Below are 26826 nucleotides of genomic sequence, written 5' to 3' on the forward strand. Positions count from 1 at the left end.
GGGCGTCCGCAGCGGGGGGCAAGAGGGGCGCGTGTTACATCTGATAGGTTCGTGTATGTAAATCCTACTTCCGTTAAAAATCGACAAAATTTTGTCCTGCAAGTTATGTCATTTCCCGATGAAGGCGTCCTGTATAGGACGTCGAAACGTCGATTATTTATAATAAAACTGCTGGATGAGCAATACTTTGTTATAGCTCGTAATAAGTTTGAATTAAGCCAACGTAACTTGCTGCGGTGTTTGTCAAAATACACGTAATGATTGCAGCGCTAACGTAATGTGTTTAAGCAGCCTTCAATAATTAACTCTGTCATATGGTAATATAGTACGGCAAATATTTTGTGTTACAATGTAACAAGCGATACTGTGCGCACTGCTGAGTAAAAATATGCGACATTGTTTAACCGGTAACAATCTACTTTGTAATTATCGAGTAAAAAATGACTGCTTTTTTCTACAGTCAAAAAGTTTTTAGAGTTTTGGGGCATTCTTACATTATGTACCGGCATCGTAGTTTGGACATCTGCAAGCAACGGTACATATAAGCATCTGGTTGCGCCTCTGTGGGACAGGAGAAGGGGGTTTGTTTTTTTAAGGGTTTAAAATAGTTTTTGTAAACTTACTACACCGAACCTATACTCTCTTGTTAAAAACATGGTAGTCTGTATTTTTGTCCTAAATGCATCACAGATTGTTTGAGACGTGATATTCGTACAACTGGTGTATGTTTGCAGAAATGCGGTTGTGACTGGTGGTGCACATCTCTGGCGTTTTGAAAATTATTTGCGGGTTTAGTTTCTAATTTAAATAATTAAAGTGGGCGGTGGTTTTAACAGATTTACAAGGGCTGTTTTCAAACGGCACTTTGAAATTGCTAAATTGGTTTTTGTATTATTTTATTGATCTAAAAGTGCCAATTTTTGCGAGACAACTGGCTAAATATGATGGTTGTTTAGCGAATGTGTCGCAGTCAGTCTGCAAATACATATTTACAATGGTGCATTTGCAGAATATAATTTTACGTGAATCCCATAGCATTATCAGATTGGAACGCGCTTTCAAACTTTGAGGTGTGCATTCCTAGTACAAGTTGCTTGAAAATGCGAATAAATTGAGCGATTTAACCGCCAAACCAAACCATATGTGCAGTAAACCTCTGTTAATCCGGATCCGTTTGAACCAAAAATTGTCCAGATTAGGCGACTTAAAGCCTTACCACATTACAAATCATTTGTAGCTCATGTCTTGTCCAAATTAGGCGCAGATCAAGATTTGGATTAAAACCGAATCCGGTTTAATCGAGGTTTACTGTATTTTAATTGAATTCAATTTCGAAAGTCATCATTGCTTATTCTTATTGAAACAAGCTAGTTTTAGTGTAATATTTCACCTAGCTCTGGATATGGCTCACAAACAATACCTCATTGAATTGATGTGCTTTTAGCTGGTCTAAAACAGGAACATCCTTTGTTACACGCTAAGCGTCCGTCGCGCAATAATCTATCGTAAATTATATTTTACACACTCTGTTTATACTACTAAAAGCAAGGCAGAATGAGAGCAATTGAAACGATAACTTTGTTTGTCATTCAATCTGTATTGCAGTAAAGTGTAAACCATAGCAAAAATGGTTGCTCTGCAGTTTTGGCATGTGTGTGTTGTGTCGTTAGCTGCCGGAATTATTCAACTTCTCCTCGTCATTACAACGGCAGCAATGAAAAGCTGGCTGCAAGCGCTCGTCAAATTTGGCACAAAAGACGTGACTTTTAATTTTGGCGCCTTTTCTTTGGCTGACAAGAATGGAAATTATTACTTTTACAGTAAGTTGATTTAACTGTTGGCAAAACGGTGTAAACTCGACATATTAATTCAATGTTCTCAGACTTTTAAGCATGTAGAACACCAATCAGATGCACTATACTGCACGGTTTACAGGCTAAACGCTCAGAGAATTTGTCTAAAACACATGATTTGCAAATTTAATCTAGTTGGTGAGGATATTTTAAAAATCACTGCATGAACAGTGAATGCATTAATGACGTTTTAAATTGCCACTTGTAGGCCTATGTAGCTACAGCTGTTCCCATGTAACTCACTGTTTTGAAATAAATACCATAGAGCTTGTTAAGAAAAGTAAATCAACTAAAACGCAAAGTTTTTGGCATACAATTGTGACTATTAAAGCAAATCTCTATCAGTGCCTTTTTTAACCAATATTCTGTTCCAAAATTTATCAAACTTGCACGTTGAAAACCGAAGGCGACGTATTTTTTTGTGTTTTGTTTTAGTAAAATCAAACAGTGGAATTGAAACTCTTCAAGCGATGCTGATTCTGACAATACTCGTCCTTATTGCTTCCGTTGTAACGCAGTTTGTGGCGTTGCTACGTCGAACGTTATTCTCACACGGACCGATGTTTTACATGAGAATTACTCAGATCCTGTACATACTATCAGGTAAATTTCATGCTGGGACCTCCCGTGGCCCATCCGCCTTAATATACACCCCACTCCACAGACCATTCGGTTAGGTTAAATTCGCCCAGTGAAAACATAGCAACGCCTCGTGTGTGTAGGCCAGTTGCACAACGTCATAATGCTCTTGATTGTAGGGGTACAATTGTTCGTTCAAGGCTGAATGCTGCATTGTAAAGAATTTTAACTGCTGATCACAAGAATGTAAGCCGTTTTATTGTTGTTTCGAAGTAGCCTAGCATTATTAAGCACTGCCGAAGTCCATATTCGGACACTGGAGAGAAGAAGCATGCTAGCTAGAGCAATATAAATACAATACAAAATTTGCGCCTATAACATTGTACATTTTAATTTTAAACTTGGTTATTCTTGGGGTATTGTGACTTTTATAAGGCGATATTGTCTACGTACAGAAAACCAACTGCCACTAACTGAAAACCTTTAGAAAACAATTTTCTTTTTTCCAGAGTTTCTACTGTTGATAGGCCTTAGCGTGTACACCAATTACTGGGCGACTCACATCATTGTCGGTTATGATACAAGTGGAAATAGGTTGGCGACGACTCTCTCTTATTCCTCTGCTTATATCATCGCTTGGGTGATATGGACTTTCTTCTTGGGTTTCGTGGTTGCCGAAATCATTTTTGTAAATTGTGTTCTGAAAATAACTGTATCCACTCCAAGCAAACCTTACCAATCGGAGGTATAAGCGAAACTTGTTACAACAACATAATGTTGTTTTTTCTGGTGTGCCGATTCGGTCTTTTTGAAGTTTAAACCGAACCCTCGATACTGTGATATAGCCTACACCAGTGGCGGGATTCAAGTTTTCTTTTCAGTCGGTTCTGTTACAAAAAGTCCATTGACAATAACCAGTAATGCTAACCGGTTCGTTGATCTCATACAATTTCGTGAGACGGTTCTATAGAACCGGTGCGAACCGGCTGAATCCCACCACTGGCCCACACTAAAACGAATCTTTACTCCGCCAATGACCACAACATTTAAGCTTTAGGCTATTGCATATCATTTGTATCTTTAATACGTGTTTTTGAACCAATGGGTTTGGTTACTACGACTTTTTATTGATTTATAACTGTCGTTGTTTTGTTTGTTACGTACAATTGTTGTTCTCCCTCTGTAGAGCAGATTTTGACCGCTGTCTTCGTTTTCTTGCCCATGGATATTTTATCAACAAGACATTTCGATTTGCAAAAAGGTTGTTCTGTGCTATGCTTTAAATCGTAACATTTTTTTGCAAACTTGTAGTAACGATCTTCGTACTTGACTGCAAACAAAACGGTTAAGTTGCAAAACAAGGAAACTCATCAGACTTCGCAAAATCAGCCACAACAAAAACACAACGCAACTGGAGCAGCTCGTTATCAGGTTGAATAAAATCATTAATTTAAAGACAAGACCAAGGAGTATAGAAAGACAAAACGCAAGTACTTAAAATATAGGGTCAAAGAAGTAAAAATTGAAGGTGAAATTTTAGTCAAATATCCGTTTTCGTGTGATAATAATCCACCTTCAAGCATTACACACGGACTTTTCTGTTAGGTAATGTTTAATATATTTTACAGTGCTGGGTCCAACATTAAAATAAAAATCACCCCACGAGATAAAACCACAGCGTACTATGATAAAACAAAATCTGGCATGCTGTAATAAAATGTGTTTTCTAATTTAATATTTTATCCTCCGTCCTAGAACCGTACGGTTTTAAGCAAGTGGATACCAGTCTCATGTACAGCTCAAATTCTCTATTAACTAGAATTGAAAAGTTAAATGTTAACTTTACTTAATTAAGATGAGATGTGACTTATTGAGTGTCAGAATTAAAATAAAAATGGTTTGTTTAACTCGGCGAAAAGTGTGTTGTTCAAGTTATAAAGCTTACGTTTTGTGTATCACGGAGGTTTAAATTACAAAGATACAGATCCCCCCCCCTCGCCTTGCAAGACGCACAGATATGGTTTGTGTATAATGTATACAAAACGTTAGCACGTACTCAGAATGTCAGTGTGATACTTAAAGCAGAAGTTTTGGGTTTGGGGTCACACAAAAATGCTACCGTATCACATAAGCACAATACATTGTAAATTTGAATAATGTATGTTTAATTTTAGGTCAATTAACTAAGCATAATTTGTAAATCACATCAAATGTGAATCAGTGCAATGTCCCAATGTGCACAGTCATCAGACAACTTCATAAAGGGTCTTTTTTCACCCCATGTTGCTGTGCTCTGTAGTCAAGATGCTGAAATCATCAGTCAAAGAAACAACCTGTCATTTACAGAGCTTATCCAGCCATTTTGTGCCATCAACTCTGAAATCCAGGTACATGATCCCAGCAACCAGGCGTACATTATTAAAGACTTGCATATAACCATGTGTGACCTTCGTTGTAATGTCCCTGACCAAAATGCAATCAAACAACTGCTGTCATCTGTAGTAGCAGAGAAGTCTTCAGGGTTTGATAACTCACAGCCCATAACTATAAAATCAGACAAGTACAATGTCTCAGTAAACATGTCCTGTCCTTGGTTTGATGCCTACAGGGAAACTGTTACGTCTTTGGCCCAGCCCAAACTACACGAGTTTGTAAAGCACTGTATTGCATGTTTGCTGGTGGTATCATCCTCCCATCCAGAGCCATTGGAAGAATTTGCCAAGCTAAGTCAACAGCAGAATTACATTCAACACCAGTCTAACCAGACACACTTGCGTTGGATGACACCCAACACTTTGAAGTACTATGTTTTACTACATGACAACTCCTATGCTGATACTGCAAAAGCTCAGAAGGTGATCAATGATCTACAAGCCATGTATGGAAAGCATGCCTGTAATATGTTAGCGATTAACTCAAAATCAACTAATGAAGAGCAACACTTGCCAGACCCCTGGAGTAGATTTGTAAACTGGAAAATTCAGGACAAAATGTCTGATAGCAATGGACTAAGCATGAAGGATGAAACTGTGACAAATTCTAATGACACTGCACAAACCGCTGACTTAAAATGGGTCAAGGATTTACGGCAATCAGTTAACATTACAGAGAAGGGTTTTGGCTGCTGCCTTACACTAGTGGACCATGAAAACTTGAGAAAGTTTATGCAGGAATTTGCTTCACAAGGTCTTGTTCCATACATGGAAAAAACCATTAGGGTGTGCAATGAGCAAATTGCCTCTCGCAAGGCAATCCATAAGTCATTTTTTCGTGCAACCAGATCCCTTTTTGGTGGTAACAAGGCAGCAAGTGCTCCTGCATTAAAGACACTTGCTGGTGGGGCTGAGTCACAAGAACTGCAAACACGAAAGCTGGCTGACCTCTTTTTTCTTTGCCAAATGTATGAACATGCATATTACTACTACCATAGTGCAAGAAAAGACTTCTCCAACGAGCAAGCCTGGCTTCATGCAGCTGGTGCTTCAGAAATGGCTGCATTTTCTAATTTTATGCAGCCAAAATCACAGAGGGCCTATCCTGCTCATTATGTTGATTCTGCACTTGATACCTACAGCACTACCTGCAGTGATGATTACTTGTCTCTTCGATGTGCTCTGGTAAGTCTAGAATGTCTTGGAAATAAAGGGATGTATGCTGAAGCTGCCTCTCAACTGTTGAAACTTTCCAATGACAATGATGATGACCTAAAAAGTGCAATGTTGCTTGAACAAATAGCCCAGTGTTTTCTACACACCAAAAGACCATTGTTGAGAAAATTTGCTTTTTATGTTGTTCTTGCAGGCCACCGATATGGCAAGGCTTTGCAAAAGTCATGTGCCCTGGCATGTTACAAATATGCTTTTCAAGTATACAAGGGTTGTGGTTGGAGTCTTGCTGAGGACCACATAAACTTCACTATAGGTCGGCATTCCTTCAATTTAAAACAACTTGAAGATGCTGCTGATTCCTTTCAAAGTCTTTTGGTTGAATCCAAGCAACCTGTTTCACAACAAGCCTTGTTTCTTCATGAATACCTACTTGTCTCCAAAAGAAAGAGTGAAGCAGGCAATACAATTGTTGCCCCAACAGTTCCAAAAGTAAATCTGCCTCAGTGTATGGTTAGAAGTGCGACAGACGACTGTGCAACCAAGAATGCTGTGGAATGGCCCATGCTAACACAGGCGCTTATAGACATTGCTGCCAAAGAAAAACCTAATCTTTTGATTCAACCCCCAACCAAGACGAAAGACCAAACTTTGTTTGAGTGCGTAGTTGGTGAGCAATTTACTGTTGATATTTGTGTGTGCAATCCTTTAAACGTGCCTCTTGCCCTACACTCCGCAACCCTCATATATGAACTTCAACTAATAGAGACATCAGCTATTAACAGTACCACAGTAAATGAAGTCATTGTTGCAGAAAACTCTGAAATGATCATATCGTTCCCAGTAACTGCAAATGCTGTGGGTGAAATGACCATTGTTGGGGTTTTATACAAGCTCAGTATTGCATCTTCTTCGGGTTTCAATCTTCAAACAAATATCTCAAATGTGGAATTAACTGGAAGGCAATTGTTTACTCAAGATGGTAAGGGTGGGATCTTGGTCAAAGTGTGCCCTGCCATGCCGCTGCTAAAACACAGTATTCAAGGTTTTCCCACTACTCTGCTTGGGGGACAGATTGTATGTGCTGAGGTGTCTCTTAAAAACATTGGCAAAAGGGACCTATGTAACCTCAAAGTTGCCTATACTTCTAATTGCCACTGTGTGTTCACTGATGTTGAGGGTACCATAGCTCATGCCAAACATCACTTCCTAAAGAGTTCACACATTCATTCAAGTGTCCAATGTTTAGTACAAAACCTACCTGATAGCTGTTGCAAGCCTGAACAAGAAATGAAAATGAAGCTTTGGTTTCAGGGTAGTGCCAATACAGAAAGCAGTCATGTGCAAATTATGTATTATTATGAAGCAAGTGAGTACATAAAAGACAATATGTTTTATCGAACCTTATGCTTTGATGGAATTGTCAAAATGTTGCCATCTATTGAAATGGAATCAACAGTGTTTTGGGAAAACAGTCAAGATGGGGCTGTTGTATCCGTTGATGTTAGAAACAAAAGTGTTGCAACATCAAATGAATTTTGTGTCAGTGGTGTGTTTTGCGATTCACGGACTTGGCTACTACAACCAATCGAAAACACAGTGCTACCTACTGTGCCACTGAAACAAGAGTTAAAGCTTTGTTTCTCGGTTGCAAACAGATGCTCCAAAGAAAATGGACATCAGGAAAACACTACCTGTCAGCAGCTGATTTTTGGTGCAGAAAAAGCAGAACTCACAGGGGTGGATTTGTCTGCAAACAGCATCAAAGTCAAAACTGTTACAAAGGATGGTGAAAGTAACACTTACAGCAATCCAAAGCACCTGGTTGTTGCAGTGGAGTGGTGTTTTTCAAATGATAGTTCGAGATTGGGGCAACAGTACCTCATGCTACAAGAAGTGAGTGACCAACAGTATGACTTGTCCAAACTTGGCTTGGGTTCAAGTTCAAATGCAGCCCTACAAGACAATAGCCAGTCTCTAGCTGCATTGCATCAGTTAATAAAATGGAAAGTCATGCATGATACCCATGTTGAAAACAATTTTTCATCTTCAAGGCTCTGTATTGTTCCTGTTACAATTCTAGTACAGAATTTGTATGAGTGTGAAGTCAGAGTAAAGCTGGACGGTCTTGATTCCGGCCAAAATCAAATCATCAATGGTCCACAGTTTCTATGGACAAGTAAGGCACTTTCAAAGTTTCTTCTGACTCCTCATGGATCTCACACTATATCCATGAACGCTTGTTTCGTTTTGCCTGGCGTATACAACTTGAACTCATTTAGTGTTTGGGCAGTTCCAACTTGCATCGAGGACAAGACACCTTTACTGCCACAAAACTGCCAATATTCATGTTTGCTTACTGTTAATGATTGCAACACCGCTTTGTAAACTTTTTTTCATCAATACATGAGACCAAGTTCCTTCCCAATTTTACACACTATTTAATTGTTTCATTTTTTGATATCAGATGGTACCCCATTGAGGCTAAATCAATAAAACAGTACCTAAATTAGTATCTGGTATATATAAATTTTAGTAATTTAAACAATAATTTTTGCTATCAATATAAATTCTGACAGACAGTCCTATTATGTATCACAAATCCTAAGAACGACACTTTTCATAATAATGTGTAAATCTACGATGTTTACTTGTCATTGTAGGTATTTGTGTAGCGCAATGTTTTAATATATTTGTCCATTTCTTAGCTATAGATATTTATTGTGCTACATTGATCTGTCAAAGTTTTGATATTTGTGTGTCTTGTTTATCTATGCATTGCAATTCGAATGCTGCACCTTTCATACAATTTTTTTCCCAAAAAAACGATTTTCAATTCACACTTACATTGAAAATAATGTTTGTTCGATATTTTGATTCTTGGCATAATGACCTTCAGATTTTAATGTATTTTGAAATAATGACTTTTAAATTTCAAATGGTAATGATCAATCAAATTTACTCATTATTTGCAAATTGATTGATTTAGTCACACTCACAATGAACCTTTTTTTGCTGTACTGCATACAAGCAGAATTCCGTATTGAGTAATTAAATGTGCAATGCTTAGATTTGGTTGTCATTAGCTTATTAACGGAAAATAACAAGTATGTGGGTTATAAGAAACACACCATACACGATCTCGTAAGATTTAATGAATGCACTTTAAAGAGTCACATTTGGTGCAAAAACTCTCTTGATATGTCTTTGGTGCAGTTGTCAGAAAGTCACCTCTATTTAATGAGTGTACCTTGCAGCAACCTCTTATATTGGAGACTCTTAGAAGCCTTAAATGTTTACCCATTGCATACTCAATGAGGGTGAAAATGTAACAAACAAAACAATTTAAGTACACTGCTTAGGTGGTATGAGGCTAACGGACTATTATGTGTTAAACTGTGGTTGGCAAGGAGTTTTGATAAACTGTATAGTTACAATACGAATTCCCAATCTTCATCAATATCCAGTTTCCAATTAAGATATCATACCTTGACCCAGTCTGACTTTAGTAGCATCCTGTCTTTTATGAACTGGTCTGTAATACAACTAAGGCTGCAGTGTAGTTAAATCAGTTTGTGGTAGCTCAGTGTCTTTATTTCACAAAAACAAAATGTACAAGAGAAATTAAAGGTCAGGATTTTTCGTATTGCACGGAAATTGGTGATTAGTACAAAAAACACTTTATTGCTGATAAAATAGTCTGAATTTCATGTCAGAAAGGGGCACTTGGGCATTTTAAAGTACTACATTGCCATTATACTGTCAAAACACTGTAAACTAGCAGTCATGCAACATCAGTTCAAAAACAAACTAGTACACACTTATAATATGTCATGATTTGTACAACTCAACTAATACACTATTTTTTTATTTATGTCATGGTTAGAACATGCTAAAGTCACCTAATATTGCTTTTATTCTAACTTGAATATGCAAAAAAACACTACAGGGTTTTCAACAATTGATCAAGCAAGGAGTCCCAACCAAGCCATTAGAACAACATTTCATTGTCATCTTGGCCACTTTGACCCATGTAGTATGACTGTGGTCTCATTTGTGAAGATCTTGTGTTCTGTATTTGACTCATCTCTATTTCTTGTGATGAAGAAGGTCTCTGCTGCTGTTGTTGAAGTGTTTTTTTCTGCAGAAAAAGAGCAATTTCGGAATAAAATACTCATTATTTTTAAAAAATACAAGTAATTTTTTTTACCAAATTCAAAAATGTTGGTATTTGTGGCGATAAAACGTACAACTTATCTATATATTGAATTTTTTATTTGAAAATCTGTCATTCCTGCATTGGTCTAGCTAGAATGATAAGAAATGGCAATATGTACATTTTATAATCTATACCAGGGGTTCTTAACCTGGGGTGCATGCACCCCCAAGGGGTGCGAGAACTGTTCCTAGGGGGTGCGGGGATGCTGAATCATTAAGGTTGGTTAGGTCTATTCTATTTAGGCAATTACAGAAGGGGGAGCGAAAATTGGTTAGTGATTTGAAAGGGGGTGCGAAAATTAGTTGGTGATTTGAAAGGGGTGCAGCAAGGAAGAGGTTAAGAACCACTGATCTATACATACCCAGGCAGGAATGCTGTAACTTTCGTCATCTGAATCACTACTTGAGGCTTCAAAAGCTGTAAACAAACAAATCTCTTTAAAACAGAAAAAAAAGGTTTAAACAGCACAGTTGCAGGTTTAATTAATATCAGCAATACATTTTCTTAGCAATTTGGAAAACAGTCTTTGAATGTAATGTATCCTTTCTAAAATGTACTGAACCAAGCAAGTGCCCAGTACAAAAAATCCAGGTGTTGCCCAATGGCAAACAAAAGTTCAAACAAAGATCAAATTATGATTCCAGAATGTTAAAAACTGCTTTTTAGTCAAGTTTCATCATTCAAATCAACTTTTTTTGCAACTTTGTAGAGGTTTTGAAACAAAAGCTAAATTAGTTTAGTATTATGTGACATATATTTCTTGTGTAAAAAACTGCCCAAGCTTCTCTTGTAAAAAACAACTGTTTATTAAAGCAAAACTAGTACCATATTTAGATGAACCAACAAACATGCTGGATGGTCTTTGTTGACTGCGATTTTCTAATGCTTTTTGATACAGTGGGTCTTTGTGCTGTCGTCTTGCTGCCACAGGAGATGGAGATGCTGAGTTGGACTTCTGTTGATAATTGTTAGGAGATATTAGATGTTCAAAGCAGAACGTTTACTTAATCCAAAGTGTAAATGTGTTTAAGTACCTGATAATGTTGATGTTGGTATGCTGGATTTTGTTGTTGGTACAAAGAAGCTTCATATGACGATGCCACTTCTGCTGGATCTATGTCAAACATAACATGTAATAAGCTATAGATTATGTTTTGATAAACTTTGTTTAAACAAACACCAACATCACAAATGATTGACAAGGTTCATTATTCAAGGTTGTATATTTGTACATAGAGCAGGATATATTAAGTATTAAGCTCTTAAATATCTGTCTATGGTTTCCAGTGGTTTATCGCACAGAAGTTTCGAAATCTTCAAGTTAATTGTCGGTTTTTGGACCATTGTCACATGTAACTTTTCTGCTTGAAAGCTGCTATTTTCTATGAATCACGTATAAATGGTTTAATTCTAAACACCTCTGTGAAGACTCAAAGCAAAACATATAACCAGAACTGAAAAGACCTGTTAGGTTTCTTAAGGTACAGGATTTCATTTTGCAGGTCAAGTTAATAAGTGCATCATATTGCAGTGAAGTAAGAATCAACCAAAGTTACCTTGCGATGTTGTATACGGATTGTCCATGTATGGTTGTTGCTGTTGGTTGTGTAAAGCCTGGCGTAGTAAGGGATCTTTGTGTACTGAACGATGTGATGATTCTGAATCTGCTTGGTGCTGCAACACATCATGTATTTTTTTATTTCAAGAAAGATTTCCTTTGTAGAATATCTTCTACCTATCCCTAACTGTACAATACTGTGGCACCCAAATTTAATTAAATTAGAGCCCAAAATAAACACGTGGTGGTTATGACCCTCAAGTTAATATGTTTTTGAAATTAGTTTTTATCAATAACTTGTGGTTACAAGAATATCAGTTTTGGGCAGCTGTAATGATGTTAAATTACCAGCTCCATATGGGCTAGGTTCCCTGACTGTAAGTGATGTGGATCCACGTGGGTTAATACATCACTTGCAGTTAGCACAGATTGGGGTGGATTTCCTCTCACAGAGCCACCTCTGGATGAAGGAGCTGAATTGATTGAATCACGGTGGCGGCTCAAAATGGGCACAACATGCTATAAAACATGAGTTGAATATAAAACATGGACTTAGCAAACAACACAAGGTATATAAAAGGGTTGGTGTATGTTTACCAAGCTGTAAGCAAATGGTTTACATATAACATCTAAATTAAGTAACACTGGCTATGTTTTTGCCAAAGTAAAGTTACACAAACATGCTCATATATGAGATAAGCAAAGGATGACATGTTTTAGAACTAATTTTTAAAAACAAATACATGCAGCTAGTTTCTAGCAGTGAATCTCCCAGCCTCAAAATAAAATAAATCTTACATTGATATTGCCAGATGGTCCTGGGCCACCAAAATTATTAAACTGGTTTGCTTGTTTGGAGACATTTTGCAGCCATGTTAGCAACAAGGCTTTGTCCTTTCCTTCCAACTTTATTTGTCCACGAAGTGCTTCGGACAGGGCTCGATAGCCCTTTGAAGTAGCATGATTTATTGCCACTGCCACCCTGGACAATGACAAAGCAATTTGTGGTTCTATTAAACTACCATTTTGGTGTTTTCTATTTGTGCTACATGAATGGGTGTAAATTTTAATATTTTACCAATATTTTCCTTTAAGGTGTATTATTTACTATGTACAGTTAAGCTTGGCAAAGAGTATACACTGTGTGTGTTTCTTTGTGTTGTTTGTTTGAAGAGTAAACATATGTCATTTGAAAACACACTGCATATTGCCTAAAAGCAGAATAAAATTGACAAAGGGTGGGTGTTTTGTAGGTAAGTAGCGACAGTGTTAAAAAGGCTACCAAAGTAGCAATTCAAACTAGGAAACTATATTTTCACAAGCGTTGAGCCATAAAATTGGGACTTACGCTAATCCAGCAACAACGGCATCCAGAAACCAAACGCTGCCCACAAATGTAATAATGCCAGCTAACCACTGAGTTGTTTTATTACCAGCAAGGTCATCAATGCCAGTAACTATCACATCATAGGTGTGTGGCAGGCCTCTGTATGGCCCACACGACTCAGATGGCGTCAATCTACAAAACAAGCCTCAGTAAATATGCACAGTCTACAAATAAGTAATGAATTAATGGCCATTACACACTATCTCTGCACTGGTAAGTAATAGCTTCTGGCTTGTTTCCTAGATGACTGAATTCAAGTTAATGATCAATTAAAGGACGTACTTTGAATTTTTACTTTCTCTTTTTGAAAAAAACAAACAAACATCTTCAAATATCAAGACTTGAATGTTCGTTTCATGCTTATGAACAAAATAATAGAATTTCGTGTCATATTTAAGTTTTGTGGTATTTAGAAGTTAAGAACTGTCTTGGGGTCTTGCAGTGGTTACACATAAACTAAGCAAATGTTTTGTGAAACTAAGAAAAACATACTTTCAGGAAGGGGTTATATGGAAATTTTGGGAGACTGGCTTGATTTAGCATGACACATTCAATAGATTTGGCATACAATGATCTTCTGTAAAAAGCTTAAAAAAGCTTTTTTATTGCAATGTTTTCTGAAATTAGTGCATGTTACAGCAGGGATTAATCACTTACCTGAATACAACAACACAAAGGAAGGCTGCAGAAAGAAGAAAACTTAACAGAAGCAGAAAGTTAAAAATTGTCCTTGTCTGTGCAGCTCTCCATCTCTTTGAAGGGGGTACACAATTTTGCATCACACTGATCTATAAAAAACATACTTAATTAAATCAACATCCACCAGGAATAGTTTACCAGCAGTAACATTCCAACCTTTTTAATATAGAACATAAGAAAGTACTTGAAAGTTACAATCAACGCCAGAAGTGGACTGAAGAAAACACCAATCCTGTAAAGCATTTTGTACATTTTAGCATATGTTGTTTGCACAGTAACTGAGCTGGTAATAAAATGCAATAACAACAGAAAACATACCAGCATAGAGTTTGTCCATATATGAGATCCATTACATTGTTCACAATGGAAAATTCAGGCTGTTTTAGACCTTCACAGCAATATGTAGCAAATATCCTGCATAAACATGACACAAAAATAGTGTTGGAAAATAATTAAATACTTTGGAAACTGTTTTTGTTCTGCTAGAATTGAACTGGTTAAAAGAATAAATTCACTATTTTCAACCAGTTTGCAATACAACTAGTCTTTACTTGATTTTTTTTATGTCCAACTCAAACCACTACTCACCTGCGCAAAAATTCTGCACAGAAAGTCGAAAATATGATGGAAAATAAGAAGTCAATGATAACCAAGCGATATGCTTCCTGTCCTAGATCTGTCTCCCAACAATCCACAATTACGTTTTGTGAACAGTTCTTCTGTACAATTTTTGACTTTATAATTTTACTTTTACTTTGTAACAACACAGAAGTAGACTATTTGGGGTGAAGTCAGTGGTGGGATTCAAATTTTTTTTCAGTCGGTTCCATCACCAAAGTTATATTTTAAAGCCGGTTCTGTTACAAAAAGTCAATTGACAGTAACCAGTAATGCCAACCAGTTTGCTGATCTCATAAAATTTCGTAAGGCGATTGTGGTGCAAACTGGCTGAATCCCACCACTGGACGAAGTAGAGTATTGCAGAAAAAGACATGTTTTAAAGAGATGTACTACCACACAACAGTTAAGCACACAAGAATTAAAATTAATACAACATGCATATTGGATTTGTTTTCTTCAGACAAAACTTACAGTGTCATTTTTAGAACCAGGGGTCTGGATAAGATCACTTGCAGTCCAAAATGCACAGATAACAGCAAGAAGGCCCATTTTCAAAAGAAAGTTTCTACATGTTAAACAAACAGCACACAAAGTTGTTACAAGGCAAATTCTTACATGTTAGTAAATAAAAGCAAAACCACAAATATTCAACACAGTATCAAACATTTTCTCCTACACAGAAAAGACAAACTACATTTTAATACATATTAGTTGTAACAAACAAAACAACAACCTTCTAAATGTAAACAATTTTAACAGTTTAAACATTAAGGTAAATGCATCGTTCAAAACTTATGACAAGTTAGTAGTTGCTTTCTTTCTGTGTATCATACCTGAAAACAGCCACATACAGTTGGTGTCTGGGGTACTTGTATTTTTCAAACACTGTGATGACATTAAAAATGATCGGCATGATAAGGTTAATTGTTGAGACAATGAGCGCAAGTGCAATTTCTGGCAAAACTGCCACTCCCGAAAGATTACACTGCATATAAAAATAGTCTTAAACATTACAAGATAAAAGTCAATATTTTATATTATAGTACAATCATGGTAAACAGTGCTATAAAAAAAACTTAAATGCTGTAGTTTAATAGCAATTATGTGTAATTCAACCACATGTGGTTGTGACGTTTAATGTGACATGATGGTTATCTTGACAGTCAAATGAATTTCATGCACCTTAATTTCCTCAATAAATATAGATTCAAGGAAATACACCAACGCCATGCTGCCTGCAGTTAATCCAAGAAATATTGCCCATGTAACAATGCGAAATGCATAAACTTCAAGTTTTTCACAAGCACTACGCTTTTGAGTTGCCATTTTTCTTTCCGACAAGATTTCCTGCAAAAACATGTTTATATTCATTAAGTTTCATTTTTTTTAAAAATTGTGCCATTTTATGGTATCAGTCTTTTGTGGCATTGTTGTGTGTCTGTGAAATCTGTGAGGGCAATAGGCAGAGTTATTCTATGTTTTGGTCTATAATAGAAATACTGAATCAATGCAGTCTCAAATGAGGCAGACTTATAATGAAAACATGCCAACAGTTTATACTAGTAAATAAGCGAGGTAAACACTGGAACAATGGCACTCTGAAAAACAGGATGTTGAAGCTTTGTACTACTACATGGCTGTTCCTTTGTGTTTCTACCTGAAGTTCTGTTTTAATGGTTCGGTGCTGCAGTTTGGCAGCAGTCGCGGAGGTTATTCCAAAATCCCATGAACAAAATACTTTGCTGATAAAGTTGCTTCGGTCCTCTTGCTTATCAACAAAGCTTTGTCGGAAATTTGAAGCAGTGCTATAAAAAAAAATTTATTTGAAAAGTTCCAGGAGGGTTTACTTTACAATTGCACTATTTTCTTTCCATGCTAAACCAGTAGCTACATTATCCTAATTTTACTTGTGCCCAAGTTCACTTACGATTTGACAAGCAATATCAAACAAAGCAGGAAATAACCAGCTGTTGCCAACAGATATGCCAATGGCATGTCATAATATACTCCTGGTATCGTTTGAATGAGCTGATTGGTGTAATATCCATAGTACATTATCGTCTCCGTCAGCCAATTCTAAGAAAATTTATTACTTTCTAATTAATTGTTTTGTTATTAGTTGTGTTGAGTTTTCATGAAAATACGACTTACAGCACCAGTTAGGATTTCTTCCCCAGTAAACTGAACATCAGGGTTGGTTCTAGGAACTGGTTCAATAATTTGTGGAATTGTAATAAATGCAAAGTTCAGAACAAAAGATGGAATTGAAAGCAGAAAGAGTCCTCTTAAAAATGTAAAGTACGATCCAACACCTTTAAAAATTGTTAGTGTAAGCAAATCAAATTTTGTTTCAAAAGTCATTTGGGCTGATAAGGTTGAAGAGCTTGCTATGCAACTAGTTTCTGTTTGACAGATGCAACACAATAGACTCTGCAGTTTAGTGTTTGACAACACACATAGTCTATTGACCTGAACCAAAGTTTCCCTCCACTTGTTTGAGGTGGTGCTCCCATAACTTTGCCGAACCTATTGTTTTTTTGGTTCTTTCTTTAAAATGTCGCCATTTCTGCAAAAAGGTTCGCATGTTACAATTTATTAGAGAAATTGACCTAAGGCCAGTAACTGCTCATGATAGTAAACATATTTAAGGGAGTTAGGACTGACAACAGGACACGCAATAAAGTTTTACAGCAGGTGGTTACTGGGAAATATACGCTCTGTTTGCTTAGAGTCTTGATGCCTTAACTTAGGTTTTTTTATTCCAAACTTAAAATCCTACCATCATAAGCCTACTTGACTTAACAATTACAAAAACAGTCAAGGATTTGGAATATCATGAGACATTCACTGATGTCAGAAGTGATTTCACTTTTATTAATACCTACAAAACCCAAGCCCTGTGCTATGCAAACATTGTCTGAGGTAATATTCATCAGATTTTCTGGTGCCTCTATAAATAGCCAGTATCTCACCATGGACATTTTATACTTCCAAATTTTAAAGCAGCCAACGTTTTTGTTTTTGCCATCTTGTCTGTGCGCGAGAGCTTGGGATCTGTAAAATGTAATTTTGAAAATAAACACATGCTTTGGAAACTGTTTTTAATCTACTAGCATTAATCTGATCATAAGAAAAAATGTATTGCTTTTCAACCAGTTGACAATACAACTAAGCTTTACTTGATTTTTCTTTTAATGCCCATGTTCATTGGCAACTCTCTCAATTCTTCACTTTTCACTTCTACAAAGTAAAAATAAACCATTGCATAACACTATAGAAAAAGTTATGTTCAGTTGTTAAGGTACCTCCATGGCTGTCTTTCATTTCCGTGTAAATGTCATTTGCAAGGTTTGTTTCATTTCTTAAAATCTCTTCATGTGATGCTAAGCGCTGTCTTCTAAGTGTACTGCGCCCGAACCTTCGCGAAAATGTGTTTCGTGACAATGTGCCAAAATGATTGGCTGCATCTTTTACATGTGCTCCTCCTCTGCGACCTAAATAAATGTCACTTTACTAAGAATATGCATAAAATTTATTACACAAATATTGCATAGTTAACAGTGTTGAGAAATGCAAAAAAGTATTACAGTTATTCTTACCAAGAGTTCGGCTTGGTAGTTCCATCATTGTATCCTCGATTCCTTCGTACAATTCTTTGGCATTTTTCATTCTATTTCGCATGAGTGTCTGATTCGCACCTATATAAATATTGCTTTTAATTAAAATCGATGACATTATTTCAAATGAATGTTACCATTTTGATCAGCTAAGTCATTTGAATGCAAATGGTGGTCTGGACCATAGTATGGCCGTTGATAGGTTGAAAAATCTATAAAAAAACAAATTCATTATTTTGACACTGCTATCAAAACAAACAATTTGTTAGTTTTAAATCTGAGAACCAGTCTCATTTAAATCTAAGTCAAGGTTCGAAACATAATATTTACACACAAAAAACATTAAAACAAAATATTTTAATAACTTTAGCATTTTTTGAAACTACTTCGGTATACCTCACACTGGTTCACCACATATATTTGTTTTTAGCATCATGAATTCCTAATATACCTATCTATATATTCTATATATATACCTGGATCGTATGCATGTTCATCTTGGCTGTAACCATCAGGTGTGTTTGTTTCATACTCATTTAGTTCTCCATCCAAACTGTTCAATATTTGATCAAAATCCTCATCAGCAGAGGCCATTAGATACTTGCCTCACAAATATCACGACTGTACAAAAAAACTAAATGCACACCTAATTAAATAGAACAATTTTAAAAACATACAAAAACAATCATATTTTTTGTTTTTTTCGTTTGTCCTTGTTGTCCAACAATTATTGTGGTATGTATTGTTTGTGTGCAGAATAAATTTAAATTAATTAATACACAAATTGTTTTGTAAGACATTTCTCAAAAGCCAAATTTATTATTTCCACAAAAAACAAAACACTTCTTTGAACAATTGTGTTTAATATGCCTTCCATATGTTGTTTTTCTTTTAATATTGAAATAAATACAAATATTTAATACATTAAAATGACAAAGGGTTAACAAACATTTTCTATTAAATTTGTTGGTCATTTTCATGTCCATAATAATTAGTAACAAAAAACATGTGACATATTTGTAGCTTCAGACAGACATTTAAAAATAAAATGGTATAAATAACTCAACCTTTTTGACCTGCAAACTACAACAACGACGAATCATTAAAATCAACATATTTAATACTTCCCAGTTCCCAGTCTCAACTCTTAAGGTATGATATTTTTTACCTCTATCATATGTTATACAACAACTGAACAGAATGCTAACAAACAGGGAGAGCAACAGATAGAGCCACTTCAGCGTCTTACGCACACGAAAAGTCAACACAAGCTTAGGGAGGGCGTCATTCCTCGGCGTAGGACTGATTTATTATTGGGCCTACAAAAAAAGAACACTCAAGCAGGGTAATTTCCCGAATGCGTAAACTGAAAACTTTGTTTCCGCATACAGCTCGACCGTGACCAACTATTCAAGCATAAAATGGCGACATATTCGACTTACACATGGCAAAATAGGAAAAAATTGCTAGCATTTGAACTTGACACAATTGTCTTCAAAACGACCGATGTGCATTGTAACGGCAGATACGCAAAGCGCTGTTTCCGTTTTGTGCTTTGTAGTCATGGAGAAGGTGTTGTATGTTTTTCAATCTGCGGTTTAATGTGTTCCGAAATCCTGATCAGTAAATGTGTGTGTGTTGGTAAAAGCATAACAGTTATCACAGTGGTGTTTAAACTGCTGAGACCGTCTTGGAACATCGACGCACGGGTTTGCTTGAGAAGTCGATGTCGCTTCGTGTTGAGTGGATTTAACTGGTCGTGCCGATGTCGAATCATTTTGTACCTAAAACGCAAATGTCCGATAACGATTTAATTCATCCTTAATGTGATGTTTGTTGAACTTTTCAATTTTGACAATTCAGATTAACATTAAGAAAACTGACCAGTCTTTGAGCAAACGAAATGTGTTATTTTTGACTACCATCCATTTGACAACATAACATTACGATTGGAAAAAGTTTCTCAGGATTACTGTTGGGATTAAGAATTTTTTTTGTCACCAAAACCTTTTAAGGTGGGGTTAGGATGGTAACAATGCTCGCTTTGCATTAGGAGTAAGTTTATGTTATTTTACGATGGGTCTCCTATGTCTGAAGCAAAAACCAAAAGCAGACAACCTTTTTTATCTTACCTTCCTATGTTCACGCCTGGTCTTATGCGACGCAAGCCAAGGTAGCGAATCCTCAAATTCATGTCATCATCTTCACCTCCCCAACCCCAGTAAACGTTTGAATATCCGTTTACCGCTCTGCAATTGCAGTTGAAAAGTCATTGTACATTTTGTTGGGGTAAAGTAACCTAAGATGTTACATTTAAAGTTTTTTGGCAGCAATAATAGGCAAAATACAAACTAGTATGTGTAATCTTTCAAACCGGCTCAAGATCCGTTTGATTTTGTATGGGACGCTTGGCTAACAGCTAACTTCACAATTTTGACGAGAAATCAACAAAACATTGGTGTAAATGCCAGAACAACGTTACCAACGTTACTTGGTAACGTGTGATAGCCTCACCTGTATTGCCACTCTGTGAAAGAGACAGCTCCACCAACGGTCACACCCGTTTTTCGACGGAGTGTGTAGTTAAATTTGTCTACAAGAGGCGACAGGTGCATCACAGTACGCATTGCTGCAAAAAATGAATTTGTCGTATGTCCTGTTGTATTGCCCATCTATATGAGGGTGCTACACTGGAAGACACGTAAAACGCACTTGTCCAAATTATAGCCACGTTACACGGCACGGTAAATTACACACATAACGGTTTTAAATTTATTGTGAGTAACTGTACATTAATTACAGTAACATTTCTAGCAAAAATTAAAAACTTTTTATAGGTATTCAAACATGTCAACAAAAGTCATGAAATGATGTCGTCAAAAATATAATTTAACAGATGTCATCGCTGTACGCATATATTCACGATGTAACTACGTCAAGGATTGTCAACGGATATATCTTATATGCACTGACTTGATGAAAAATGATGCTTCAGTTAATACAGTCGGTTCCTATCCATAGTAGCAACGGATCCCTTTGAAAAGTATAGGGAGTCTTTGGGAGACCGTGCACGTACGATTATTACCCATTTTGCTCGAAAATCCCTTACATTTTATATTATGGAACCCGGATCCTAATCTTTCAGTCGTTGCATTACACCAGTGGTTCTAAACCTAAAAGCGTTCATATTGTTTCTAACGTTTTTAAAAACACCCTGCCACAAAAGTTAGAAGTAACCGCTCAGATGCAATTCGCGGACTTAAAATGAATAGTACTATTCATATACCTGTACATTTGTAAACATTGGCTGCAACTTCTGGTATCATGTCAACATCGTGGAATACAAAGCACTGAAACTTTCCTTTGTGTTCAGTGGTAATCCATTGAAAAGCAGTGTTCATGAGTTGGCCCTTGTTAAAAACGCCATCTCCAAATTGTTCAGCAACAAATACCGTGAATTGAATTTGCTGCTTGATCAGAGTTCCGAGTGTATAGTAGAGCCAAAATCTAAAACGTAAATCTACGTTTATTGATCAACAAACTACAAACACTTTAGTTTTTAGATACCTACTCCAAAACAGATTTTCAGTCACTTATAGCTCAAGATTGCATACACATTTCCTTAATTTTCCTTTTATAGGACTGCTAATTAACTTTTTGTATGCAAATTCGATCACATTACCTGAGATGTGTGTTTCTGTCCCTGTAAGGTATAATTATGGCTACTGAATATCTTGGTCGACAAAATTTTGGTCCAGGATAGTTGCCCCCAATTGTCAGCTGCGGATACTTTGCTGCGATTTCCGTGAACTTTGGAGGCGTCATTGTTAAATCCAGGGCAATTACTCTTTTCAGGTTAGCTACATCTTCCAGGCAAGTCTTAAATTGATAATCTGGTTCTGTGGCGCTCTTCGTTTTTGGTTCCGGACTGCTGGAAGGCATAGATCTAGCTATTAGCGTTTCTATCGATTCTGTTTTTTCTGTGCCGTTCACGCAGTGTAGCAATTTCTTGTTTAAGTAGGTAATAAGATTTGGCAAAGAATTTGAGTTGGGAAGAAGCACTTCAATGCTTGACATAAACGAGTGATTTTTTTGCAGTTCCCGAATGCAGTCCTGGTCGATCTGATGTAAGTTGGGTGATGCGACAGCTCCTAAGAATGATATGTAGGGTGGTGGTTGAGGCCGTTCCTTCCCAAATAAGTACTCATTACTGTTCCGTCGTATCGGAAGCACACCCAATAAAGTTGCTATTTGAATTGATAAGTATATTGCCAAACAGATCGAAATAATTGAAAAAAGGGTTGGGTTGGATCGACGGCCCTTCAATGTCCATTTACAACAGTAGCCAAAACACGTTTTCAAACTCCACATTGCACAAATAAATCTGAAAACTGCACTTCACTAAAACGCGGTTAAGACTAGACCAGCCATTAATCACCATTATATTTGGACTGTTGTGTCGTTATATGAGGTCATAAGGCCTATTGTTTCACGAAATGCTCACAAGCTGTGCGAAAGATTCTATCCCAAACTACAATCAAAACTAACTCCAACTAACTATTTTGTTGTCATATTAGTATCAATATTTGTGTTTCGTTAAAGATATGCCCCGTTAGGGACATTGTGTAAGAAAAGCATTTTCCGTTTTCCCCACCCGATACAAGTATAAAAATCCAAAGAATTAGCATAGCTTTGTGGGAAAAAGAATGAAAATAAGTAACGGTTAGGTGTCACTGCACAGCTGTCTTTGCTGCCCTGCGAACTGGATATGTCTAGTCGAGGTGAGTACTGACTACTGAGTCTGTCGACTATCGAGTATCGACATTGGGGAGAATGCAGGCAGGTGCGTTTTGTCTGTTTTTATTTGACTCATCGTGCAAACGGACACGTGTTATGTTTCTAAAAATAGGTTTTCCAAAAGTTCAAAATGTTAGATAACTGTTTTTTTTACGTTGAAAACGATTTTTTGCTGTTCAGAAACCAAATTTTGGAATAGATCGATTTTCATGGTTTTGGATGTGTTTTGATCAAGGTCGTTACTTAATCAGAGTTGCGGACTAATGAACTGGTTGTTGGTGTGTATTGTAAGATTTTGTTTTGATGTTTCTTTTACGCACTGATGTGTCAATTCATCCGAAAAATATAGAGAGGCCGCTACAGTCTATTATTTATCATTTTTGGTGTCAAAAGAATGCTGATTGATGTAAGACCATTAAAATGTTTTTTTCTCATGACATTAAAAAATCATGAAATAGTTAAAACCCATTTTGCAACAAAGTTTACTTTCAATATAACATTTATGATTAAATTATAATTCAATGGTTGAGTATAGCTGTTAATTGGCAATATATGTTACACAAAAAAATATTGCCTCTTTGCTTGTTGTCGGCCTAAGAAAAGTTAAAGCATGATTGTGTTGTCAGTATTTTAAATAATTAAGTGTTAACTGTTCCATTTTATGACTAAGCTATCTGTATCTAGAAAGGAGATATTTAAAGTGTTATAGATTTGTTTTGTTTTTTACTATATTGTAGACAAAATGCTTATTTGGTATTTTTTACATAATGGACATTTAAGGCAATAGAACTAAAACTTTGTGCAGCCAACTAGACCGTGATAAGATTGGTTGAGGGTCAAGGCTTGCAAACTTGCAGTGCCTGAAGTTAACCTCATGTCTTAAATGTCTATAAATAACTTACCATGACCATATCCTGTTTGGAAATTGTTTTATACAAACAGAATGCAAAAAATATGCTTTGAAAATGAAACCATAGGAGTGCAAAGCAGTTTTTTTGCACAAATAGGATTGGTCTTGTTATCATGGAAGTAATGACTTGTCTAGAATTTTATAGTGTTGTGTTGCCATTTTACTACATGTTAAAACTGGGATTTCCTGCAATGCAGTGTTTGCCTGTCACATATCCGCGCTGAATTAGGATGCTCAGATTCAATTGACATTGATGCTGTTGTTTATGTTTGTAACATGTATATATATATAAAGCACAGAAAGGGTTATTGAACAAACAAATTAATAAGTTATAACCCCGAAAATTTTCTCATTTTAGAAGGCAAGATTATTCCAGCTTTGATGGCTATAAATGTTGTGTTATTGACATGTTGGCATTATATGACAAGAGCACAGGTTTTGCTCAGGCTTGATTGTTTATGAATTTGTCATATGATCATGATTTGTTTCATTGGCAGATGTAAGTAGGATTTTTGTGGCTTTGTGTATAGTGGGGAATGTGTAATTTCCGAACTGTTACAGTGCCTTGCAAAAAAGAACCATTTGTAACCCAGAGTTTTGCACTTAGGACAGTTGTTAGTTGTTTTGCTACTTACTGTCACGTTCCGTTTTCACGGGTACGCAAAAGATTGGGACTGACTATGGAAGTTCCTTAACAGCTAACGCTCGTGTACTCTGATCGGCAGCAAACCTTTCCCTTTACATTTATTCACGTCCAACCACAACCAAAACAACAACAACAGCACTACCTCGCAAATATCTCTAAATTCTATCTTATCATTCTCTGTTTATCTATTATGTTATCGTTAGATAGGCGCTCTTATAACTCTGATGCAACAATGAAAAGGGTAAAAGGCGCTAACATGCCGTGACAATTTCCTTTAGATAAAACAATGGACACTGCAACGGGCAACGGTGCACGATAAAACTGGGACTCTACAACAATGACAACACAATAGCGCCTGCAACGATAGACTCTAGACATATAGAAATTACCCGTTATGCGTGGTAATTGGGTCGTGGGATATTGTCATGGGGCGGTCTAGAATATTTGTGACACTTACTAAGTGTTTTGGTTATATACATTTTTCTTGGCATCTTTTTTAAACCGATTTATCTAAACCAGTGGTTCTCAAACTCGGTTTTCGGGGCCGCATGCGGCTCCCAACTACTTATATTGCGGCTCGCACCAGACCTCTGAAAACCACCAAACATTGCTATTGTAGCTTTCAAAGTAATAATCTTTTTTGATTTTCTCAAGGTTTCGTTTTTTTTACACACTTAAAAAATACCATTTGGCTCTGAAAATAAAAAAGTTTGAGAACCACTGATCTAAACTATTATGTAAAGAACTTAAAAATTTTTTTGATGCACAACATCCAGTGCTATAGTATAATTTTTTTAGAGCCTAGCTTGAAAAAGCAAAAATAAAACAAAAAAGGCAAAAATAAACTGCCAGCCATTGCCTTTAAGTTTTGTCAAAGGCCTATGTTTTATGACTGGTGATAAAATCTAATCAAACAAAACAGTTGTTGGACAAAGGCAACAAATCTGTCAAAAACAGTAACTAGATACCATTACATGGGATATATAATAAGCCTTGACTGGTGCTTCAAGCCCTTGGCTTGTTGCATGTTTATTGCCCTGAAGCATGGTTATAATTATCATGAACTGTGAGGCCTTTATTGCATTCTTGGTAATATAAAGTGCATGCATGCTCATTTTGTTACCTCTGTCTGGGTAATAGTGGTTGCTTCTCAGCCACAGCTTTAGCAGTGCTGTGAAGAAAAATGGTTCGATGAGTACCTTGTCACAACATGCACGCTCTTTGGGAATTGCCTACAGGCATTTTAACCTTGCTGTACAGCACCTTAAAATCAGTGCATGTGTAGTTGGAATAAAAGGGAAAGGATAGTTGCTGTTGTGGTATTTGTAGCAGTTTTATCTTGTACGTTGGCCAAATGTTTGTAAGGAACAACTTGTATTAGTTATGCATGGCCCTGCTTGCAAGTGTCGTACATGAAAGTTTGGTGTTGTTCAAAGCACTGGCAGAATTTTGATTTTTACCATAATTTTTGAATTATTACCTTTAAACCTCTATGATAGTTCCTACAGTTCTGCAGCCCAGTAGCTTGATACTATATTTATATGTATGTATTTTGGTACAAGTTCATAAATGGCAAATATATAGTTCATGAACAATATTGTTTAAAAGTAAGTTTATATAGTTCTGTATTTTGATGTATTTTATCAGTACCCTAATGTAAGTACTATGTAGAGTAACTTTTTGTTCTGTGTTTCTTGTTCTGTAAACCGAATTTTTTACTAAACATTTTAAACCATTCTAAACAACACCTGCAAAACATTGTCCATTCCATTTTTATTGCATTTTTGTCTGCTGCCGGAAAGGCTTGTGCATATTTCATACTGATCTCTGTATGAATATTTATAAATCATGTGATGTGTTTTTAAAACATGTCATAATTAGGGCTAATCCACATGTACATCCTTTCATTTGTTTAGTTTTACTGTCTAATGTAGTTATTTTAGATACTGCATAGGAAAATACAAACTGAGTCTATGACTGTTCAGTTTCTTTGGGAAATCTGGTGTTTATACTTATTTCTGGATTTCATAATATCATGGTGTTGTTTGGCATGTATTAACTCCTAATGGATATTTATCATGGTGAAACAGTTGTGATACGGTAGTAGCATAGACTGTAGACCTCAAAGGCTATAGTGCAACAGGATTTAACTAACGCTCAAAACGTTATTATCACGAAGCTATTGGGCCAGCAGTAATCACCACCTTGACATGAAATTACCTGTCAGATATACCCGTTGCTCAGCCATCATGCCTTCACGCACCAAGTAGCACAGCCGTAAGACCACAACAACAACTGATGCTTGCCTTTGCCGCAGTAGGGCAGGCCAAGGGCT

General features: G+C 36.4%; 4 protein-coding genes across 5 annotated transcripts; 2 read left to right on the top strand and 2 right to left on the bottom strand.

Annotated features, from left to right (window-relative positions):
- Positions 1 to 1622: 1622 nt before the first annotated feature.
- Positions 1623 to 3663, top strand: LOC145219085 (uncharacterized). Its single transcript, XM_080086456.1, has 3 exons — positions 1623 to 1820; positions 2289 to 2456; positions 2942 to 3663. Exons 1-3 carry the CDS (start codon positions 1628 to 1630, stop codon positions 3181 to 3183), a joined length of 603 nt encoding a protein of 200 aa, XP_079942582.1. The 5' UTR covers positions 1623 to 1627; the 3' UTR covers positions 3184 to 3663.
- A 924-nt stretch (positions 3664 to 4587) lies between these two features.
- Positions 4588 to 9108, top strand: LOC145217426 (trafficking protein particle complex subunit 8-like). The gene has a single exon (XM_080084687.1). It carries the CDS (start codon positions 4658 to 4660, stop codon positions 8423 to 8425), a length of 3768 nt encoding a protein of 1255 aa, XP_079940813.1. The 5' UTR covers positions 4588 to 4657; the 3' UTR covers positions 8426 to 9108.
- A 501-nt stretch (positions 9109 to 9609) lies between these two features.
- On the bottom strand, positions 9610 to 18792 carry LOC145217428 (transmembrane channel-like protein 6). 2 transcript variants are annotated; one of them, XM_080084691.1, is made up of 25 exons: positions 18615 to 18792; positions 18276 to 18350; positions 18121 to 18219; positions 17827 to 18015; positions 17701 to 17761; positions 17494 to 17575; positions 16991 to 17087; positions 16673 to 16833; positions 16449 to 16597; positions 16179 to 16326; positions 15704 to 15868; positions 15355 to 15506; positions 14993 to 15086; positions 14489 to 14634; positions 14219 to 14314; positions 14057 to 14132; positions 13859 to 13989; positions 13163 to 13333; positions 12613 to 12796; positions 12163 to 12333; positions 11813 to 11930; positions 11291 to 11370; positions 11082 to 11211; positions 10618 to 10673; positions 9610 to 10178 (listed from the first exon to the last, which is right to left on the bottom strand). In XM_080084691.1, exons 1-25 carry the CDS (start codon positions 18730 to 18732, stop codon positions 10029 to 10031), a joined length of 3099 nt encoding a protein of 1032 aa, XP_079940817.1. In that variant the 5' UTR covers positions 18733 to 18792; the 3' UTR covers positions 9610 to 10028. The 2 variants fall into 2 exon arrangements, with proteins under 2 accessions (XP_079940817.1, XP_079940818.1); XM_080084692.1 differs by having other exon boundaries at positions 14489 to 14619; positions 18615 to 18791.
- LOC145217430 (beta-1,4-N-acetylgalactosaminyltransferase bre-4-like) lies at positions 18785 to 26101 on the bottom strand. Its single transcript, XM_080084694.1, has 5 exons — positions 21821 to 26101; positions 21425 to 21645; positions 20653 to 20767; positions 20271 to 20387; positions 18785 to 19922 (listed from the first exon to the last, which is right to left on the bottom strand). The coding sequence occupies exons 1-5, from the start codon at positions 22507 to 22509 to the stop codon at positions 19700 to 19702; spliced, it is 1365 nt and encodes a 454-aa protein (XP_079940820.1). The 5' UTR covers positions 22510 to 26101; the 3' UTR covers positions 18785 to 19699.
- Positions 26102 to 26826: the final 725 nt, after the last annotated feature.

The sequence above is a fragment of the Phallusia mammillata genome, chromosome 3 (genome assembly GCF_965637545.1).
Source record: "Phallusia mammillata chromosome 3, kaPhaMamm4.hap1.1, whole genome shotgun sequence".
NCBI classification, from domain to species: Eukaryota; Metazoa; Chordata; class Ascidiacea; order Phlebobranchia; family Ascidiidae; genus Phallusia; species Phallusia mammillata.

Bases quoted from the DNA above. Each gene is read 5' to 3' on its own strand.
- LOC145219085 (XM_080086456.1), top strand. From the start codon at position 1,628: ATGGTTGCTCTGCAGTTTTGGCATGTGTGTGTTGTGTCGTTAGCTGCC. The intron at 1,821-2,288 runs GTAAGTTGATTT...GTTTTGTTTTAG, and splicing joins TGGAAATTATTACTTTTACA to TAAAATCAAACAGTGGAATT. The intron at 2,457-2,941 runs GTAAATTTCATG...TCTTTTTTCCAG, and splicing joins GATCCTGTACATACTATCAG to AGTTTCTACTGTTGATAGGC.
- LOC145217426 (XM_080084687.1), top strand. From the start codon at position 4,658: ATGTCCCAATGTGCACAGTCATCAGACAACTTCATAAAGGGTCTTTTT.
- LOC145217428 (XM_080084691.1), bottom strand. From the start codon at position 18,732: ATGGCCTCTGCTGATGAGGATTTTGATCAAATATTGAACAGTTTGGAT. The intron at 18,220-18,275 runs GTAACATTCATT...ATATTTATATAG, and splicing joins TGACTTAGCTGATCAAAATG to GTGCGAATCAGACACTCATG. The intron at 10,674-11,081 runs GTACTAGTTTTG...GTTTGTTTACAG, and splicing joins TGTTGGTTCATCTAAATATG to CTTTTGAAGCCTCAAGTAGT.
- LOC145217430 (XM_080084694.1), bottom strand. From the start codon at position 22,509: ATGTGGAGTTTGAAAACGTGTTTTGGCTACTGTTGTAAATGGACATTG. The intron at 20,768-21,424 runs GTATATGAATAG...CATTTTTTGCAG, and splicing joins CAATGTTTACAAATGTACAG to CAATGCGTACTGTGATGCAC. The intron at 20,388-20,652 runs GTGAGGCTATCA...CTGCAATTGCAG, and splicing joins TTCACAGAGTGGCAATACAG to AGCGGTAAACGGATATTCAA.